This window comes from Lepidochelys kempii, chromosome 9 (genome assembly GCF_965140265.1).
Source record: "Lepidochelys kempii isolate rLepKem1 chromosome 9, rLepKem1.hap2, whole genome shotgun sequence".
Classification (NCBI taxonomy): Eukaryota; Metazoa; Chordata; order Testudines; family Cheloniidae; genus Lepidochelys; species Lepidochelys kempii.
Window position 1 is genome coordinate 79,658,381 of NC_133264.1, and position 13,647 is coordinate 79,672,027.

Here is a 13,647-nt window from a genome sequence, read left to right on the forward strand (position 1 = left end):
TGCAAACTTTATCAGTGATTTTGTTTCCTTACAGGTCATTGATTAAAAAGCTAAATAGCACAGGGCCAAGAACCGATCTCTGGAAAACCACATTGGAAACAAACCTGCTTGATAATGAGTCCCTGTTTACAGTTACATTTTGAGACTTATCTGTTAGCCAGTTTTTAACCCATTTAATGTGTGCCATGTTAATTTTATATTGTTCTAAATAGGTTTTGTTTAACAAAATGCTATGTGGTATCAAGTCAAATGCCTTGAAGATGTCTACTATATTAAGCCAACATTATTACATTTAAGAACCAAACTTGTAATCTCATTTAAAAAAAAAAAAAGCTATCAAGTTAGTTTGGCAGGATCTATTTCCCATAAACCCATATTGATTTGCATTAATTATGTTGTCATTCTTTACTTCTTTATTAACCAAGTGCCATATCAGTTGCTCCATTATGTTGGCTGGGATTGATGTCAGGCCAAGAGGCCTATGATTACCCGGTTTACCCTTTATAAAAATTTGGCACAACACTTGCTTTCTCCTGGTCTTTTGGAACTTTCCCAGTGCCCCAAAGCTTATTGAAAATCAATACTAATGATCCAGCAAGCTCCTCAACCAGCCAAAGTCCACACGTTGAACAATGAGGAGAAAACAAAATCAAACAGCTGTTCATTCACCAGCCATTTTGTGCACTGAACGAGGCAGGGGTCCTGTGGGGAAAAAAAAGTGATCCTATAATTCAATACTGTACCTTAATGCATATACATATAGACTGGGCCAAAATCAATTTATCTTAATTCTGGCACTTCCTAACTATTGAGTGCTTCTCTTTGCAACCATAATGTGCTTTTAACAGAACTTGAGTGTGATAGATGATCTAAAAATACGGCCTTTGAGAGAAGAATGCAAAACATGAAAAGAAGGCAAAAATGTCCAGTTAAAAAGATAATCAAAGGAAACAATTACTTGGCCAATCAAATGAATGGCAAGCAAAGCAGACTCAAAGTAAAGGTAATATGTAATGGAAAAAGAGGGGAAAAAACCTTAGGCCTTTTTCCTAACTTCATCCTTCATTAGGATCCGTCCTGTCTGTAGAACCATCACTCCAACACTTTCAGTAAGAACATACTTGTGGTTTTTGTGAAAAAAAGGAAGGAAAAGAGCAGCAGCAACTCTGTATGCTAGCTGAGTGAGCGAGTGCTGAAAGGAAGTATGGCTGACTTGGCATCTGATGATAGGAGAGGAGGTCCAGGGTAAGAGAAGTAGCTGCGGTTCTGTGAAGAATGGAAAAGTTAGTGTGGCTAGTGGTGTTTGTGAATTCCTTCACCTTCTGCAGTGGTGAGTAAATGAAAACATTTTCCATATTAGAGACAGTTAATCTAAGTTCACATAGGTATGGACCTGATAAAAGAATTAAACCTTTAAAAGGCTGTGAAAACCAGTATCTCTTCTGTTCTACCAGCTTGGTTTTCAGTCACTTCAAATTCAAACCATGTGGAAAGTAGCAGCTTGTTATCCCTGGAGTGAAAATGCAGCTTGTATATTTCCAGTTCAGCTATTTGCATCACATACAACAAGGAGAATGTAAGAAACAGCCCAGTATTGAGCAATTTGTCAGATTTAATGTACTCAGACTAAGAATAAAATAAGACTGTCCAGGGTACTGGGAGAGTTTATTCTCTGGCATTTTAGCTTCTTCAGAATTCATGTTGTGGTTGGAATATGTTCATTCTTTTTGAACTTAGCTTTTCAGAATCCTACTAGTGCAGGGTTGGGCAAACTTTTTGGCCTGCGGGCCATGTCGGAGAATAGAAATTGAGTGGCGAGCCATGAATGCTCACAAAATTGGGGTTGGGGTGCAGGCTCTGGGGTGAAGCTGGGGATGAGGATTTTGGGGTGTAAGAGGGTGCTCTGGGCTGGGACCGAGGGGTTTGGAGGGCGGGAGGGGGATCAGGGTTGGGGCAGGGGTGCAGGAAGGGGTGCAGGTTCTGGCTGGGGGGGTGGGCTCTGGAGTGGGGCTGGGGATGAGAGGTTTGGGGTGAAGGAGGGTGCTCTGGGCTGGGATCAAGGGGTTTGGAGAGCAGGAGGGGGATCAGGGCTGGGGCAGGGGGTTGGGGCACAGGGAGAGGCTATGGGGTGCAGGCTCCAAGCGGCACTTACCTCAAGCGTGGTACAGCCCCTGACCCAGCACCCCGGCCGGAGCAGGGCTGAGCCATGTGGTGCAGCCCCACCCCAGTGCCCCGTGTGGAGTGGGGCTAAGCCGCTGGTGCAGCATGCAGGCTGGCTTAAAACAGCTCGCGGGCCATAGTTTGCCCACTCCTGTACTAGTGGGTGTCGTAATTACAGTGCTAGCTATGGCTCTACACACAACTCTCCTCCAAACAGATTCTGACCTCCATAAGTGTAAATAAAATATCTTACAGTTGTGTAATTGAGATCAGAATCTGAGCTGTCATTTTACATCGTGCTGCAGTTTCAAATGAAATGTGCTTGCACTTTATCAGTAAATCTGCACTGAATGACAATGAACTTGGAAAACAGGATAAAGGGAAAATGTTGAAAACTGCTTTGAAAGGTGAGTGTGGAAACCCAGTTTTAGGAAAGGATGTCAAGTAAGGCACCAGTCCTGGTTTCTGATGCAAAAGGAAAAGTTTAGATGTATGTGAGCTCCTATTTCAGTTGCTTACTTGCAGTTCCGTTTTAAACGGAGTTAAAAGTAACAGGAGGCTTTCAGAAAAGGGGTTCAGGGGGATGAAAAGTAAAAGCTGGACTTTGAGGAAAATTCTGAAGTCATTTGCTAATGAGATGCAGCAGCTCAGACCATTCGAGGCTGAAATTTGGACGGCGATCTGATATACTGGAAGAGTGAGCCTAGCTTCACAGAACTTGGAGATAAGAAATGTGGCTCCAAATGCAAACTTGCCCATAGCTCCGATCCAGTGATCTGGTTGAGATTTGTCTTATAAGGGTGGCCATGAACCAAGAAGACCAGATGCAGATCTGGACCTCCCCAAAGTTCAAGGAACTTCGCATCCATTGTTCCAGTTCATGGCCCAAAGGCCAGTGACATTTTAAGAGAACACATGACTTGTGTTCGAACTAATTAGGACAACATGCCTTGGTGTGCATCAGCCTCTGAATATCTCTTTCTGCTTTGTGGGGCACTTTAAGGAAGAGGGGGGAAAACTTTCTAAGCAGCCACATTAAGTTATGACAGGATCTGAGAGGCAATAACCACAATTCCTTTTCATGAATAGAGCTCAAAGCACTTCACAATCTTTTCATGTATGTTTCCTCACCACACCCCTGTGAGACAGCAAAGTGGTGTTATCTGCATCTTACAGAGGGGGGAATAAAAAATAAGTGGCTTGCCCAAGGTCACACATGAATTCCACAGTGGAGCAGGGAACTGAAGCCAGGTCTCCCACATCCTAAGCCATTGCCCTATCCACTAGGTGCGACTAGGGAAATCGAGCAGTAGTGTTTGTCAAGAACTGCTGTCTGTGTGCTTGCAGCTTAGTGGACTCCACCTGGATGTGCCTCTAGCACTCTTTGGTCTTACTGACATTCTCTCCTTTGTTCTTTTATTTCTACCCCTCATCTCCTGTTCCCTCTCTACAGCCATCCTGGAACTGACTGGCACCTATGACATTAAAGGGACATGGAAGAGTTCAATCACCTTGCCATGTGTCTACGTGCCTTCCCAGGACTTTGTGCAGCAAACAGTCATTTGGACCCTGGAACGAGATCAAAGCCCTGCCACCATCTTTCGAAGGGATAGCTCTGATGATCACATCCTGTTGTCACAGTACAGAGGTAGGGTCAGCGTGCCAAATAGCAGGCCAGGCGATGTGTCTCTTGAAATTGAGAAGCTTGAAGTCTCAGACAGCGGATACTACACTTGCAAAGTCACCTGGAGAGCCCAGGACAAGAGCCTGCTAACAAGGGAGAGAACCACTAGAGTTAATGTCGTTAAAGGTAAATCCAATAATAAAATGTGATTTACTTGGCATTTCTCACTCATAAAGCACTTGCCCGAGCTGGCTTTCGATCTGGTTCGGATGGGGTTATGCGGAGGGACTTCCACTCCCCACTGACTCCCCACATCCACAGGGTTGGGGCCAGCATTTCCCACGGGTTCTCGAGTGCCATGCATCGTCTTCACTGCACTGGCATTAGCCCCATCCTAGTTAGAGGGACATGGACCAAAGGATGGGATTCATGCCTGTGACGTTGATTTGGGGGTGTGGCTTGTATCTAGCTTGGCCACTAGTGCTACTTAAGACAGCCTTCACGACTGCTTTAAAGTGCCTCACTGCTGAACATATCTGTGGGCCTTGCAGCAGTTACAGAAGAGTTGGAGTACAGGATTGCCCCAGCTGCACACTCAAGAACATCCCCAACACACCCCAGAACTCTCTCTGTGCATTTGGTGTGGAAGGCTTATGGAGGGGCAGAAAAATGGCTCTGCCTCTGACAGTGACAGGCTGTGGTGTGGGGGTATTCCCTGCAGTAGCCACGTTGTGCTGGCACGGCTGGTGCAAAGCAGTCACAAGGAAACCATGAAGGGAGCTCAGAAACTCTGTATAAAAGGGGATTATATGAGCAGGTCATGAATGAATTCATTCTGGAGAAGGGTGAACAGCCATGGAATTCAGGGAAGTCTGACTCCTACACCTTTCTCTATGATGACCAAATCCCCAGATCAAATACCCTGCAACTTCAGGACAATTCAGACCCAAATCCCTTTCCCTCTGTCTTTCAGTTGCAGTGACTAAACCCATCATCAGACCAGGCGCTCTGGGATTCACTGTACCAAAAGGGGCTCGGACAAGCCTGACCTGTTCTGTCAGTGGGTCCCCACCCATCATCTACCGATGGTTCAAGGGAGAGCCAGGAGGAAACGCAGTACCTGTGAGCAATCACGCCGTACTCATGTTTGAGTCTCTGCAAACGTCTGACACGGGGAAATATTACTGTGAAGCAGAAAACAGAGCAAGCTCACAAGTCATACGGCAGAGTGATGCAGTGCAGCTGACTGTGAGGGGTAAGTGCCCCAAATTAATGCTTGGTGATCTCTGAGACACTGGGTGATAATGAGACAAATGGCTTAAGCGGGTTTAAGAAAGGTTTAGACATTTAGATTGAATCTAAACAACAGTGAGATTCGCTAGCTGTCACTCTCAGCCTTCCTAGTTAGGACAAAGCTGATCACTGGCTAGGGTCATAAAAATGTTCAGTCCTCCAGCTCTGCCACTTGCCAGCTTGCTGACCTTAGGCAAGTCCCCTTCTTGTGCCTCAGTTTACCCTTGGAGATAACGGGCATTCCCTTTGTCATGTCCTTTGAGATCTACAGATGAGAAGTGCTCTATAAGACGTGGGAGGTTTACAACTTTTGCATTTATCCAATTTATAAATTCATAATTGAAGGGGTGGAAGAGTCTGACACATTTGTCACTTCTCTCTTAGACCTCACAAAATCAGCAACCATGGTGCCTTGCTCTGAGATCAAGGTGCACACCATGGTATCAGAAGGAGGTGAGGCCTGCTCAGTGCTGAACTGGAAGCAATTGGGAGACAGGAAGCGAAGTGGTGGTTTCATTGCGGTTCTGTGTGAATGATGGAGAAGGGTGGGTTGAATGTGACACGTCCACTTGCTGCCATTTTAGAAGTTAGTCCTCAGGTTGATAGAACTTGCTGGAAATGAACTCTGCTGCCCTATGTGGTTCTAGCTACTACACCCCTTTCCTCTGCTCTCCTGTGAAGCATGACCTTGTGCCATTGGGCTACTTGGTTGCAGACTCCATGGGATGGCAGCTGTCCTAACACTTGGAAGGACATGCCTAGAGGAGTCATGGATTTCCTTAATTTCATGTGGTTCGTCATGAAGTCATCAGGAGCAAAATTCCTGCCTCCAAAACTCCCATGGTTTGGGAGAATTCAGTATGTTGGGGAGTCCAGCAGAGCACAATTGCTTCCTTACTTGAAACCTCACAGTGTGCTGTTTTGATCTAGGGTACCAGGGGACCAGCCTGCCCCTCTATCTCATCATCCTGATTGTCGTGCTCCCTGTGGCTGTGGTGTGTGTTGTCATTGCGGTCGTCTTGTGTAAGAGAGAGACCAAGAAGGGTGAGTAGGGTGCGCTGGGGACGCGCCGGGCGAACAGGCTTTTTGCTTCTGAAGATTTCTGGAGAGGGGCCAAATAAAAACATTGCTACAGTGCAATGAAAGAAAATAAGTCAATCGAGATCACTTCTTGAAATGGAACACTAAGGGGTAGGCTTAGTTTATCAAGAACAGGAACTGACAGGGTAATCAGAATCCACTGCGCTAGTCTCCTTTTCTCTGAGCACTGAGCTACAGTACTTTATCTATCCATTCCAATCGTGCGAATGCACTTCTTGCAGCTGTGTGCCTCAGAGCTGTTTGCTAGGAAGTCAACATGGTTTCATTCTATAAAAGTTGCTTCCAATTGACATCTCAGCACAGTTCCTATTGACTGTAGAAAGAGTAGATGATGGAAGGGACCACTGTAATCATCTAGCCTTGGCCTTCCTGCGGAACACAAGCCATAGAATTTCCTGCTTCAAGTCATCCCCTGTTCCACATGTGGTTTCCTGGTTTCTGTGCAGCCTGCTCCGTACATAGTTCCTGGACGTTTCCCTCTGCCTTAGGCTTCACTGCTGCTGCTGGCCATGCCACCTCTGCTTCCAAAGAAGGGCCAGAGAACTTCCTTGGTCTGTTTTTTCAATAGAATTCTGCCCCCTCCTCCTACCTGGCCTGTGGAAAATGAAGTGTGGTGGGGAGGTGGTTGATGGGAATGGGTAGTTCCCTGCTTAGCAGATTCATTACAACCCCTTCCATGGGTGGTGAGCAAATATGAAAGGGCAGAGAGATGGCTCAGCATCTGCCAGAGAGAGCCATCTGTGCTGGGGGTATTCTGGGCAGCCATATTGCACTAGCTTAGCTGGTGCAAAGCAGTCACCGGGCAACCAAGAACTGAGCAGGACATGAGCAGGCAATGAACTATGTCACTCTGGAGAAAGGCCCAAACCCCGCGTTTGAACAGACATGAAATTCAGATCTGGACCCATATTGTCCCCTAAATGTATAATAAACTCCCAGATCAAATACTGCCCCAGTGTTGGGATAATTCAGGTCTACATAGCTAAGCACTGTATAGCGTTTGTCACCACATAACTCTGACCAGTTTCCATGCCCCTTTTTTGGTTTACATTCTGCCCCAGTCTCCTATTGGGATATGTGTGCTTTTGGTGCAGTTGGCCATTTTGAATTTTTTTTTCATGGGGAACTTTAGGGCTGTTTGTGAGAGTTTTACGTGTTAAGGTTAGAAGAAAACAGGTATTTTACACACATTTTAAAGAAAAATACTTCTATAGGCATTTTTAGATAATTTACAAAATAACATGGACTATGACAGTGAAAAATGTCAGAAAAGAGTGTTTTAAAACTGCAAAAAATATGTCCCTTAAATATGCTGAGGTCTTTTCAGAGAAATTATTTTTTTTAAATAAAGGTATTAAATATTAGTTTTTAGAAAATATTGTTTATGCATTTAGATTGATTATTTTTCACACTTTTTTCAAAATATGTCTTTTGAAATAAATAGAGCATGTATATTAGAGAAGATAAGACACAAAGTGAGAGAGAACAGCTGAGAAAAGCAAGTCTCTTAGCCTGTTACAGAAAGAGTAAAAATAAAGGGAGAGAGAGAGTTTTATAAAGCAGCAAGAAGGCTTGTGTCACTGAGCACATGGCAGAGAGAAGAGAGAACCACCTAACCCCTACAGCTGCCTCTAGTCAAATGCCAACAATTCTGGGGGACAAGCTGGTGAGGTAATATCTTGTAATGGATCAACTTCTGTTACTGAGAGAGACGAGCTTTCAAGCTACACAGATCTGATCCCTTGAAATATGTGTTAACTACTCATGCTACACAATTTGTTCTACCTTGTATTTAACTGTGACACACTGATGTTGCAAACATCTTCAGGTGTGGGAAATTAACTGAGAGAGTCACAACTAAATACAAGGTGGAACAGATTGTTTAGCATAAGTAGTTTATTATGCTATTTAGTTATTATTGGACACTATTCCTTTTCCCCCCCACATTATTATTATTGACCATACTTCCATTTTCATCTAATAGTGGACCAGTACTATTGTCTGGATTCCTTTTGTTCCTTGTTTGTAAATAAAAACTCCTTATTGTTCTTAACTCTGCTGGGCATAGATTTCTTTTGCTTCCTTAATCAATTTTCTACAATTCTTAGCTGTTTGTTTTTATTCGTTACTATCTGCTTCCCCCAGTGTTAAATGGTGCAATTGTGGCTTATTGGCCATCTTAAATTGTTCCCAATTATCATTCACATTTTTCTGTTTAAATACTTCCTCTCCCCCCCAGCTGATTTGTGATTTGTTTTCAGTTTTGTAAAACTGACTTTTTCTCAGAGCATCAAGTATCTACATATTACTAGTTTAGAGGTCATGTCATATATCTATTTTGTCATTGCAGTATGTTCACAGATAAATGTAATTGAATCCCTTTGTAAACTTGATGCTAATTTTGCAATTTTAATTTTTCGTTCTGGTTGAATCAACTTTAGTGTCTACTCGCTAGCTGGACAGGCCTAATACATCCAGCCCTAATGGGAAGAGATTTTTAGCGTTCATTGCAGCATAGGGCACTTCAGTGACAGAAGCCTTTTGGAAATTATCACTATCACAGGGCTCAAAAAAAGAATTAGATCACTCGATGATTGCTTCTCCTGTTCATTCCCTCTGAAGCACCTGGCACTGGCCATTGTTGGAAGACAGGATGCTGGGCTAGAATGGACCATTGGTCTGACCCTTCACAGCCATTCTTAAGTAGAACCATCATCCAGGAAGGGGCAGCAAGATGTAATGGACTGAACACAAGGCTGTTTCTATTCCCGGTTTTGGCAAGTCTCTTAACCACTCTGCCTTGGTTTTACAATGGGTAAAATGGAAACAACACTAACCAAACAGGGTCCTGGAATGGATGCACTAGTTTATGATTGTACAGTGTTATAAAAACATACTGTGTTATGTAAGGGCAATTATTATTACATCTTTCAATGATAAGACTTTAAAAATAAAAATCTGATTTCCACTTGGAAGAATAAAACTACAAAACATTTCGTTTTCTTGTTTTCAGATAATCCGAATGAAGTAACATGGTGAGTAAGATTCTTTATCTGTCATGCTGAAAGAACTTCTGGGGTTGTAATATTGATTTCTGTGGCAGGACAGCTATTTGCCAAGTGAAGAATGAATGTCCTCTTTGGTTATACAGGAGGAGGGGGTATTAATGGTATTTGTGATTGACAGCATTAGATATTCACACAGGGGACAGCGATAGAAATGTTTGTGAATATCTTAGAATCACCAAAATTGCAGTTGGAAAAGACCTATTGGATTCTCTGTTCCTTCACCAAAGAGACCAGTGACAATTGTCCTCTGTAGTGAATTCACAGAGTTTTGTCCAGAATCTAAAGAACAGGAATTTCTAGCTCTTCCCTTGGGATAGTCTCCCAATTGAGAACCATTTCCCGATGTTCATCCAAAACTGTCCTTTGCTGAACCTCCTTCCATTACTCCCTGGTATTTCTTCCTGGACCATCCTAATCCTAAATTTGAATCCCTGTGTCCTACTCTTCCATTCACTAACACACATACACAAGACAAGCTGCCAATTTAAAGGTCCTGACAATAAAACAACATGTAATGTGGGAGCTACTTATCCAGATGCCAATAAAGTGATTGTAAGAGTGTATGTTGCAGTGTGGTATTCTGCCAATGAAATTTGTCCAAGTGAGGTTTGTACAGCAGTATGTTAAAATAAGGTCTAACTCTGATCAACATTGCTCACTGCATGCTGGGACTTCTCTTCGTTGGTTGCACCTTCATTGTAAAAAATGTGGCCAGCCACATGCCACCTTGGAGAACTTTATCAGCTGTACTTGGCCCATATGTTTCAATTTGTCCACTATTTATTCTGTCCTTTATTTTCCAAGGGCCAAATCCCCAGCTGGCATAGCCCCACTGAGGTCAGTGTCATACATCAGAGAATTTGGTCCCAAACTTAGCAGATTGTTGCTTTTCCTTTTAATACAACTTTTTCAGCCTCCCATAATGTGCTTGGGTTAGTATCCGGGGTCTTGTTGTTCCATAGCTAATATTCCACTGTCATTTAAAAGCAGAAGACTAAAGCCTGATCTCTGCTACCCTGCTGTAAATCCAGTGTCGCTCCACTGACATTAATGGAATGACTCCAGGTTTATGCTAGTGCAATGCAGACTAAAATCTGGCCCCAGGACCTAAATTCCCACTAAGGTCTGGCGCCGCACAGGAGGCCACCAAAGGCTGCGCACTTAACTCCCCCAGTCCTGGGGCTGCGGCACGTCAAGGAGACATGCCTCTTCCTCCCAGCTTTGGGGCTGCAACTGGGAGAGAGGACTCCCCTACCCAGGGGCTGTGGCGTGGAGAGGTGCCTTTTTCCCCAGCCTCGCAGCTGCTGTGGCGGGGAGAGTTGCTCAATCTGAGCCCAGAGGCTGCTGCAAGGAGAGAGAGCTGGGGGGAGTGTTCTCTCTCTCTCTCTCTCTCTCTCTCTCTCTCTCTTCTCTTCCCCCCACCCCCACAGCCCCGGGGCAGCCTGCACCTCAAACCCCTGGTCCCACCCCAGCCGGAGCCCTCACCCCCTGCACCCTAATCCTCTGCCCCAGCCCTGAGCTCCCTCCCATACTCTGAACCCCTCGGCCACACCCCCAGCAGACATCACCTCCATATTAGTGAACATAACAAAATTCATTCCACACATGGATGGGAAAAATTAGAGGGACCATTGCCCAGGATCTTGAAACTGGGTGATGTTAAGTCTCCCCTGGCTCTTTCCTCCCATTAATATTCGACTTTTGTTTCAGTCCTAACTCCAAGAACCACACAAGAGGAGAGACTTATTCAGGAGTCAATGACAAGTGCACATATGAGGAAGCAAAATCTAGAGGTGAAAACAACTATACATCACAGCCTGTGGAAAAGAATGAATATGAGACTATTGGCACAGTGAAAAACAATGACTATGCAACTCTTGTGAAAGCAACAGCATCTGAATATGAACTGGGGGATGTTCCATAGAAAACCAGCATTTACACACCAGCAGCAGTGCAGAAGGTAGGGCTGTAGAGCTTGAATGGTGACCATTCATTAAGGGAAGCCCTTCATCCTTTCCATCTTCTCATAAAAATATTAAGCTCCATTGTTTAATTGCTGAAGGGCAATTGCATCACCCTCTGGTTCTTCATGGAATCCAGTCTGCCCTATTAGTTCTCATGCAAGTTCTCAAGCACCTTCTAAGATCAGCTTCCTGCTGTAAACTATCCAGGAATGATACAAGGTGAAAAGTGTGCGTGTGTCTGTGTGTCTCTCTTGCTCTCTCTTCCCCCCGGGGTCTAATGTTCAGCACAGACAATGGAAGGTCCTTTAATAATGCAAGGAGAGTTCAGGAAAAAAAACCTGAGAGCAAGGCCAAAATAAGAACTGCCTAGTATTGAAGGGACCAGCGGAAAGGAACAAACTCTACATCCGTATCTTGCTCTGTAATAGTTTTTATACCATACCTCTACTGCAAGAGGAAATCTGTATGTATTCTGTAGTAAAGTTTGGCTGCTAGTAGCTATCCAATCATATAGTATCTCAAATTGCAACTTGGGACCTATTCCTTCAGAGAGTCCCTTCCTTTTGTCTCCTGCTGGAATTGCATTTTTAACATTTGGAAAAGATGGAAGAGGCTTTTTAAAATGTCTGGGGCGAGGAGTGTTGGCATCTCCCACTATCATTTTTTTTTCTGCTCCTTGCTTTGCCCTTAGGCTTTAATATAGGCAACAGTGTTTTCCTATGCAAAATGGTATTTTTAGCATGGCATCATATGGTAACAACCATCCCTTGCCACAGCTCTTAAGTGTTGTGTTAATAAAAACTTTCCACTAACTTAAAACTATTCCTGTAGCTGCCTCTCTTCCACCCACTCCTGTTCACAAACCCATATTCAGATGTTGGGCCTGATTCTGCCCTCAGTTTTATCCGGGCACTCCCTGTTAGGGAATTTGCATAACTTTGGACAGAACTTTGTCCTTAGCGAATGTCATCTATTCCTAAATCCCTTCCTGAAGATTATAATTACAAGACTATATTTTCGCCTGTAAAAATGTGTTCAGTACCTTTTAAAATCAGTTCACATGTTGGATATTAAAAAAGCAATGATGGTGTTTCTTTCAAAAATATCTTTCCCCAGAGCACTGAAACAACCCTCCTGTATTCTCCTTCTGGCCATTCTCTGGGGTCAGCTATAGAGAGAGACACATTTAGCTCCTGCTATAACCTAGCACTATAATATTGAATTCAAACATGTAACTTGCTTGTGCAAGGACTGGATGTGGCCCATAGTCTTTAAACCAACAATATCCTGTAGCTGCAGTGCTGATGCAAAGCAGCTGGGGGCTAGCTAGAGACAGGCAAAGAACCAATTCCTTGTTATGAAATTGCCATTCTTTCCCGTCGAGCTACTCTGAAATCACTTACTTGGTATTGTTTATAGTTAACTTGCATTCCCAACTCTTGAAATGCCCTGAACCATGAAACTGCTTGCCTAATTAAGAAGCCAAGGTACTTTCTTGATAGCCCTAAACTGAACTGTTTCACATAGTCCAGTGGTGACTGACTTGACACCAGATGCATCATTTTCAAATACAGTAATTGCAGCTCCAACCTCTTTGAACCTGGCTTGTAGCTCCTCCTGTTGTCAAAGCCTTGAGTTAAGGGCGAAGACTGTTGTCCCTAGAGGGTGATGTTGTGGGCTTTCCCTCAACCCTCTCACTTCCCTGGTTCTTGTCACACAGACAGCAAGTAGCAAAAGACCAGTAGTCCGAAGCACAAACAATGCAATGTTTATTGGGGTTAGTTTCCAAGCAAGCATATTCTGAAGCCCTTCACACCAGTCGGGCTTGTCTCTACATGCCGATAGTCTGTTCCCCAGTGTTCTGTTCCCAGCTCTGATGCCGCAGAACATTTACCCCGTGTCCCTCTTCTCAGCTCTGACACCACAGAGCCTTGCCTGTCCCTCTTATTTTTTTACCTGACCCTCTTATTTTCAGGCTTGACTTGTTTTCCTACCTCCCTTTCCTGGAGGGCCACAATTTGAGTCTTCTTGCTTACAACTAGCTTGTTTGTTGACCGGGTATATTTATTATTTGCAGCTCCTTTGTACCGCCATTTATGGGCAGTGCTCTCCTTCCCCTAACAGCTAGGTAATTTGCATCCACACAGAGGCTTTCTGGCTTGCTTTTGGATCCAAAGCTATTAGCAGCTCAGAGACTCTGCCTTAAAAGGGACACAATTAACTTCCACCAGAGTTCCGATTACTTTTCACTTTTAACTTCTGCTTCTAAAACACACAGCCATCTGAAAAAGAAAACACAACCTATTGTGGCTCCCTTTGGAGCCCTAATAGAATTTTAACTAAGTAGCATGTTTTGTTTGCATTTCTTCTACAACATACACTGCACATGTTCTAGGAAAATGCACACCCCTCCACAGTTCAACTCTACAACATTATA

General features: G+C 44.0%; 1 protein-coding gene across 1 annotated transcript in view; it reads left to right on the forward strand.

The window, feature by feature from the left end:
• The window catches only part of LOC140917693 (heat shock factor protein 3-like), a 50,604-nt gene extending 38,799 nt beyond the window's left edge, over window positions 1-11,805 (forward strand). The window contains exons 13-17 of the mRNA XM_073361004.1: window positions 3,614-3,970; window positions 4,758-5,039; window positions 6,008-6,121; window positions 9,192-9,213; window positions 10,957-11,805. Coding sequence (XP_073217105.1) covers window positions 3,614-3,970; window positions 4,758-5,039; window positions 6,008-6,121; window positions 9,192-9,213; window positions 10,957-11,170 — 989 coding nt within the window. The 3' untranslated portion in view covers window positions 11,171-11,805. The remainder of the gene's footprint in view (window positions 1-3,613; window positions 3,971-4,757; window positions 5,040-6,007; window positions 6,122-9,191; window positions 9,214-10,956) is intronic.
• Window positions 11,806-13,647: the final 1,842 nt, after the last annotated feature.